The 8300-nt window shown below is 34.7% G+C and overlaps 1 protein-coding gene across 1 annotated transcript; it reads left to right on the forward strand.

Annotated features, from left to right (window-relative positions):
* The first annotated feature begins 770 nt into the window (after positions 1–770).
* On the forward strand, positions 771–8041 carry LOC130821751 (chaperone protein dnaJ 10-like). Its single transcript, XM_057687535.1, has 10 exons — positions 771–1038; positions 1272–1373; positions 3026–3085; positions 3360–3442; positions 3587–3755; positions 3844–3973; positions 5702–5860; positions 5959–6131; positions 6945–7025; positions 7733–8041. The coding sequence occupies exons 2-10, from the start codon at positions 1287–1289 to the stop codon at positions 7817–7819; spliced, it is 1029 nt and encodes a 342-aa protein (XP_057543518.1). The 5' UTR covers positions 771–1038; positions 1272–1286; the 3' UTR covers positions 7820–8041.
* The last annotated feature ends 259 nt before the right edge of the window (positions 8042–8300 follow it).

Here is an 8300-nt window from a genome sequence, read left to right on the forward strand (position 1 = left end):
TAAACATGTATCAAATTTCAATACAAGCAATTTTTGAAATTAACGATTGTTATCGATGTTTACCCAATCATTTTGGTGATTATTTTAATTTGTCATAGTGTTTCGATATTGAATGTTTAGTTTAGAGAGTTTTTTTAGAGAGGAGTTAAAGAGATAAAATCATAAAATTTCATTAAAGGCAATATTAGAATTTCATATATAAGGAGTGGCGATATAATAAAAATATGGCGACGTATAATAATGCCTAATTTTTTTGTAAGTAAAAAATTTAAAATTAAGATCAACTGTCAACACAGTATTAAAAAAACGGCACCTCTCCTAAGAGAGAGTCTTTATAAGAGACGGCTCTCCAGGCTCAGGCCCAATAATTTTAAAAAAAGAAGAAAAAATCTAAAAACTGACGCGCACGATTGAGCCTGTTTGGAGTTGGTGTTATAACTAATTGAAGTTGGTGTTATAACCTATTAAAGTTGGTATTTGGAGTTGGTGTTATAAACAATTAAAATTAGTATTATAACCTATTTGGAGATACCAACTATAAGGCTATAATACCAACTTCAATAGTTTATTACACCAACTCTAAATAGGATTATGCAGCACGCATTTTTTTATAGATTTTTTTCTAAGTAATAATAGGCCGACCTATTTGAAACACGTCCCTTGTAGAAACGGTGTCAAGTAAGAATTTATGTAAAAAAAAATAGTCCACCATGTAGAAAAACAAAAACTCATGGGTCGACTCGCATCAAATTTCCCTAAATTTTTATTTCTTTCAGGAGAACTCACGGTCAACGGAACCTTCGATTTAGTCCAGACAAAAGAATTTAAAAATAAATTGAAAATGAGAAAAATGAGAGTATGAGATCTATCCCACGTTCAGGAGGAGCTAGCAGCAGATAGCATCAATTCGATCCATTCTTCCTTAATTTCCACACCATTAATCACAATCTTTATTTTAGTCATCTTCATTGAATCTCGAAATTCCAATCATTGGAACCAATTTTTACAATCTTTCCTCTTTTCCTTTTCAGATTTTTGGTAAGGTTTTCGTTTTTTCGCCATTATATCTTTCTGATTAAAGAAAGAAATTTAATTGCTACTCGATTTGAATGATTGTTCGAGGCTAATTTTCTATTATTCTTTGAATTTGATTGATTTATGATCGTTTTGTAATTATTAATTTGTAATATGATATGTTGTGTTATTAGCTGAGATTGTTGGTTTGAAATTGAATGTAAAGACACACTCAGGATTCTTATTTTTTGTTGTAGGAAAATTGGTAGAAAATGGTGAAAGAAACGGGGTACTATGATTTACTAGGAGTAAGTGTTGATGCTTCGCCAACGGATATTAAGAAGGCTTACTATGTCAAGGCAAGATCCTTAAATTTCCTTCTTGAGTAGTTACTTTGAATATGCATAATTGTTATTGAATTTAAGAATATTACTTAGGCTTAACTGCTATACTGTTGGAGATCTGAATTGCTCTTGCAAGTTATTGCAAACTTATAAATAGTTGGCAACGAATTCATGATAATGATAATAATATAAGTTGGGTCGAACAATCACTCTACTGTATTATACCTTAAATGCTATATAATTTAATATTAATAGGTTTTATAATCAAATGACCTAGGTCATGGCCTAGGAAGGCCCAAGCCTAGAGATTGTTCATATAGGTATTAATCAATCAACGAAGTCAAGTTTCCCTAAACTTAACATGGTATGTGTTTTGTGATTGTTGATTATACATATGCATGTTATGGGTAGCGAGGGATATTCGTTTGGTGAAATCTTAATGAGGGTTGAGGGTGTTTGAAGGTTGGCATAGCCGCACAGGTAGTTTTGATTAGAATGGGTCGACTTAGCTAAGAAAGATGGTAAGCATGGGATTTAGTTACGCAGTTGGAGGTTGATTTTTAGGCTAACAACTTTAAGGTCTAATTTGATTCTAGTAAGTCAGGATTATCCACTTGAGGGAGTCTTCTCTGGGATGATGAGCCATGAATCATGATCATTATATAATTTTAGAAACTTGTTGTGTGTTGTTGTTTTTGAGATTGGGTACTTATGCTAGGCATAGGTACATATGTCCAAGTGTTTTTCTTTGCTATATTGTGAAAATTTTCCACTTCTTTTGGTCTAAGGTGAAGTATTTAGTGTTCATAATCATACCCATATGGAAAAATTGAGGATTTGGGAAAAGTACGTAGGTGAATTTTAGAGTATAGGTTGCATAGATTGTATTTTTGGGATATAAAGTGGGAGTTTTAGTTCATTGAATCATGTAGTATTATTATATCTAATTTTTAAGCACTAAGTGGGCTGGTAAATTTGTGCTTGATGAGATGAGTATCACCTCACTTATTGTGGTCCTTCTCTTGATAATTTATCTTTGCATGTCATGTTAGTAAATCTAGACTTGTTAAATGGATCTGGGCAGTAAAGATGACCTATTTCTTCGAGTGGCATTTATCAAGAAGTGTAAGTATAATGCACCGATTGTCTTTTAAGGATTCCTTGCTGTGGATATTTTGTATTATGTAGAGCGTAGAGATGATCTTTGTATTGTATTTAATGTTTTCCCTTTATGTTCGTTGTAACAATGGTACTTTAATTGCTTAATTTAATGCACTTACATAGGAGATTACTGATACCATAGTCAGGTTTTTCCATACTAGTACATTTTCCTACTTGCTACCTCCTGGGCTCTAATGATGATGTTGCTGATTGTTGGACTGCTAGTCATTAAGATTTGCAAGTTGCAACCATTTTTTTTGCTTGTCTTTAAATTTTTCTGCAAGTCAGTTGATTATTTCTTGGTAATGCACTAATGCCTATTTGTTTAAGACTTAATAATGTCTATAGTTTCAAAAGTAGGACGGACTAAACTAATCAACTGGAAAATTGTTCAAAATTCAGATTGATATTCTTCAGTTTGATATTCTTTAGCTAAATGAGTCTCATGGCCGAATCAATTTCCAAAGCTATATATGTTTGCATTAATCTTATTTTGTTTCCCTCAGGCAAGGATTGTTCATCCTGATAAAAATCCTGGAGATCCTCAAGCTGCGCAAAAGTTTCAGGTAGGATACTTGCTGTTGCTGATGTATCTTTTTTTTGGTCTTGACGAGTAACTGGTCTTAAAGGAAATTATCAAAATAGACAAAGTGAATTTCTACTTATGTTAAAAATTCCAAATCGCAATTAGAAGTTATTAAGATTCTTTATATTAAGTACTAAGGGCAACAATGCTAGCATGTGTTGAGCTAGTATTAAAAATTTTCAAGGTCTTAATTCTCTTTTTAATCTTGATGGGTTTGGAGCATGTTCTCACTAACGCTCTTTTGTGGAAACAAGGAACTTGGTGAGGCTTATCAAGTATTAAGTGATCCTGAAAAACGAGAGGCATATGACAAGTTTGGAAGGACAGGTGTGCCACAGTAAGTGTTTTCAATGGCAAGGAAGATGTTGATAAAGAAGAGGCTGCAAATGCTTCAATATATGTTTTAGATAGAGTAATCTATTCAACTCTCAGCACTCATACTACTGCTATTTGCTCACTGCTCTTTCACTATCTTTGTTAGGGATTCCATGGTAGATCCAGCAGCAGTATTTGGAATGCTTTTTGGAAGTGACTATTTTGAAGATTATATTGGCCAACTTGCATTAGCATCTATAGCAGCTTTTGAGTATGAAGAAGACACTCAGCTACCTCCGGAACTTGTGAAGCAGAAAATACAGGAAAAGATGAAGGTATTGCATTCTATTGTTGTAATATTGCAGCTCATCGTTAATCATTCAATTTTTTGAGAGAACTCACTTTGCCAACTTTACCTCACAGACGATGCAGCAGGAAAGGCAGGAAAAACTCATAGGGACCCTAAAAGATCGTCTTCAACCATATGTTGATGGTCGTATCGATGAGTTTGTGGATTGGGCAAAATCAGAAGCTTCTAATCTCTCCAAAGCTGGTATACTTGTTATAATTTTGGCTCTAGCAGTGTTACTAATTGACGTTTTTTACCATGGCATAAGTTTTGAATTAACTGAGTTTCATGCCAAAGGCATAGCCGCATAGGGGTAATGTTAGATGTTTCTATTTGTGACAATGACTGGTTTGTTTAATGAGCCTGTTGAACTTTGTGTGAGAAATATTAAAAGTTAATTCAGCACATGCTTCAATGCTTATTGTTACTAGTGGAGGCAGACTAAAACTAAAACTTTCAGCTTAAAATCTGAATAATGCTTAATTTAGTTATAGAAGAAAGGTCTTTAATGAGTTTGTGTGGTAAAATTCAGCTAGCTGACCGTACATATGAAATGCCCTTCTTTAATCTGCGTGTTGAATTGTTAAATGTGCACTTGTCTCGCTCTCCTCCACCCCTCTCCCCTTATACATGCTTCTCACGTGTGTATATTTCTTGTTGAGCTGCATCTCTGCCTCTTTTTTTTAAATAATTGCTTTGGGGTTCTGTAATTTACGTGTTTCCTCCTTGGCTCCAACATTACATCTCTCATGCTTCCATGTAATGAACTGGGGTCAGTTGTAGTGTTGAATGGGTTTTTTAAGGGTGTTAGTAAGGGTGGAGGGAGGGGTTGGTTATGGACATTACACAGGATACTGATCTTGTAATAGAGGTATAGTAATGTATAGCAGAATGTATAGGAGGATAGTTATTACGTAGAAATGATAGTGGAGTATTTCGAGTGTACACTAGATTCCACAAGAGAGCTATCTTATTACAATTCTCTACATACTATTCCTTCCCCCATCCCTTGCTTGTATACTACTACCTAGCATAACCATAAAGATTCTCTGCTAACAAACTACTAGAATAACACACTAAGCAAATAACAGAAAATATACAGTTCTTGAAGCTTGTTTAATATTTTGGACGAAACTGCCCTTTTCTTGTTACTATACTTTATCTTCGACTCACCCCATTCATCACATTCCATTTTGTTAATGATTTAGCCTTTTAGTATTTCTAATGCTTTCAGAATTTTTTTTCCTCTTTTGTTTCATTAATTTTCTTTTAGAAAGAAAAAAGGCACTCTGCTAGTGGCTTCAAATAATCTTGACCGCTTTGGCAGGATATATACTGGATGTTGTCGGTGGCCAGTTATTTATTTCCATTGCCTGTCCATGTGGGTTGGAATGGAAAATTGATTATCAACATAGATGGCCATGCTAGGTGGCACTAGCTAGGGCCGTGAAAAAAGATATAATTATGACATACTCTTATCTGAACTACATTCCCATAGATATTTATTGTTCTACGGGAGTCTGTAGCGTCTGCAGGATGAGAGATGTAAAAACATTAGACGAGCAGGACTTTGTTAAATACTCCACAACTGAATATTAAATGGAAATTTTATTTTTGATGAGTTGAGAAAGATGCGGAGGATATAAACCTATGAAATTTCACTCACCCGTCTAATAGTATCATTCCCTGAAACATTGATGCCTTGCTTGTTACTTCTATAGTCTTGTTTTCTCAACAGGGTTGTATCTGACTTGTGCAAACGAGTTGCAGACTTGCAGCTAATATTATCCTCATCACTGCTTGTTTAAAGTTTGAACTTACTCTATATTATGTAAAATACACTGAAGTTTCGTCTTGTCTCTACTTGCCTCAATCTAATTGCTAAATTGTATGCAGTTTTGTAATTCTCAATCAATTTTTCACCTTTTACAGTTTTTGGTGAGGCCATGCTGCACACAATCGGTTACATTTATACAAGACAAGCTGCCAAAGAACTTGGAAAGGACAAAAAATTCTTCAAAGTACCCTTTTTAGCTGAATGGGTGCGTGACAAAGGACACCAGATAAAGTCACAAGTAATGGCAGCTTCGGGTAAATGTGGTTCTAGAATTTGAAATTTGGAGGATTTATTTTTTCCTTTTTATTATCTGACATTTAGATATATTGGATTTGATCATTTTGGCAAACAGGAGCTGTGTCATTAATTCAAATACAAGAGGATATAAAGCGGTTGAGTCAAGGAGAAAACAAAGAAGAAACCTTGATGAAAGCCATGGAAGAGAAGAAAGATGCCATGCTTCATTCCCTATGGCAGCTCAATGTCATTGATATAGAGACAACCTTATCACGTGTTTGCCAAGCAGTAAGTATATACTTCCATGGTTCTTACTATTTGCCAGATCCACAAGGCATTTTTTAGCGCATTGGCATCTTGTTGAAAAATTAATATGCATTAGCAAAAAGTAACAAAAGTGAAGTTTTCTCAAAAGAATATTTTGAGACGTTTATAGCAAAGGCCTCGTGTAATCTTTTTGGTGCACATATGAGTTTTTGTGAAATTAGAAGAGGTGTCAAGTGTGTGTCCCGTCAAATGCTACATCATACATTCCAGCCATTTTAATTTTTAGTCTATACATCTACATTTTTTCCTAAGCTAACCTGGGTGCTGAACTATTTGAGTGATCCTTTCAACATAGTCACTCCTGTTCAAATGTATTTGAAATTACGAACACCATTGCTAGATCTACTACTTTTACCGGGAAAGAATGTTGTGATTCCTATTTTAGGCTGTCATAAGAAGTTTTCATTTTCAGTGAAATAGTACAAATAGATTACTCTCGTGACTCCTGTACTGCTCCAGCTTTTGCCAAATAGCCAAGGAACGTTTTAGTATCTAGAGTTAGTGTCAAAACTTTTATAGGGAGGAAGTCACCCCGAAACTTTCTTCCTAATGTAATATGTGTATGACACTTTTGAATATTGTATAATAATGGTTGTCTTAGTGGTAAAGATTTTTTTTTTTGCAACTAAGAGGTAACAAGTTCAAACCTTTGCTCCCTTAATTTGTCACCCAAGTTTCGCCACTATATGGAGTATAGTTTTGGTGGTAGACACTAATTGGGTGAAAACCTTACAGATATACCTAGTGGAACTTATTTTGTGATTGTACTCATAGGTTCTCAAGGATAATACTGTTTCCAAGGATGTTCTCAAGTCACGTGCCAAGGCATTGAAGAAACTTGGAACCATATTTCAAGTAAGTTTATTGTGATACCCATATAGTAAATCCTGTTTCATCTTCTGATTAATGGTTTGGTTTATGTTTTTGCTTTACCATATAAAGAAGTGGTAGTTCTCCATAATTTTTATATTATGCGATGTGCTAATCATCCATGGAAGGCTGAGTGTTGCTACTAAAGCATTAGCATAAACACGACTGTCAAGATCACTTCAATGAGCTATCATACTCAAGTTGTTAAGTTTGAGCATTTGTTATTTTTATGATAAAATCCTCACCTACTTGATAGAATTTTGGTTTTCATCAACTGATTCTGAGCACGTTACATGTATTTGAATCTCTCATGTTCAGCATATTGGCCTGTTGAGCATGTTCAGATTGTAGCTTGCTCACCATCTCATCTGAAAAAAAAAATCTGTAAATCCGAAAAAAGAACAAATAATTATGCATCGCTTGTTTTGTTTCCTTAGAATCCCAGAAAATTTCCGAACTCCATTTCTCGAAAATTTACCAAGTTTATTGGACATTTTGTTGAGCTTTTTGTACTGTACAGAACTTCAAAAGCTTGAGATTGGTATGTGTGGTTGACTTATCTCATTTAGATTCATAATCTAGTTCCTCCAAGTTGGTTGATATAGTGAGTTATACCTCGTTTAGTCGTTTGAGTTCAAGTACTTCCAGCATTAGGTTCATAAACAAATCCCCAAAACATTACTTTGTTTCAGGGTGCCAAGGCTCTGTACAAGAGAGAAAACAGCCTCCGGTGTGAAGGTTTTACCACCGCAGATACATCAGGGTCGAAGCAATCTTGAATATCAATCGACGCTTCTAGTTTGTTGTGTATGTTGATATGATATCGTGAACTATTTGGCATTTTTACTCAACCATGTTTACATAGCAGTTTACTGTATTCCGATTGACGTGATTCTTTCACGGTTGTAGTGTTGTAATTTTTCGCCTTCAATTTGGTGTTGTTTACCAATTACCGCCTTATAACTCTTGCAGTATTGAAATAATATGCATTGACATGAAAAGTGCCCTTTGCCTTTGTAATTTACAGGTTTCTTGTTCATGATTTTGTCTATTTGATTTCGGAGTCATCACGATTTATGAACCACCATCATCACGATTCATAATTGTCTGTTTGATCGCGAGCTTTTACACATCCAATATTACCGACTTTTGTTCCGTAAGGCGTCTGCTCGATTTTGTTCTATCGTGCTACCATAGTGCTATTACTCATACTTTCACTACTTTTCAGTTCAATTCAGATCAAAATGGTTGCTTTTGAAT

Source organism: Amaranthus tricolor, chromosome 1, assembly GCF_026212465.1.
Source record: "Amaranthus tricolor cultivar Red isolate AtriRed21 chromosome 1, ASM2621246v1, whole genome shotgun sequence".
NCBI classification, from domain to species: domain Eukaryota; kingdom Viridiplantae; phylum Streptophyta; class Magnoliopsida; order Caryophyllales; family Amaranthaceae; genus Amaranthus; species Amaranthus tricolor.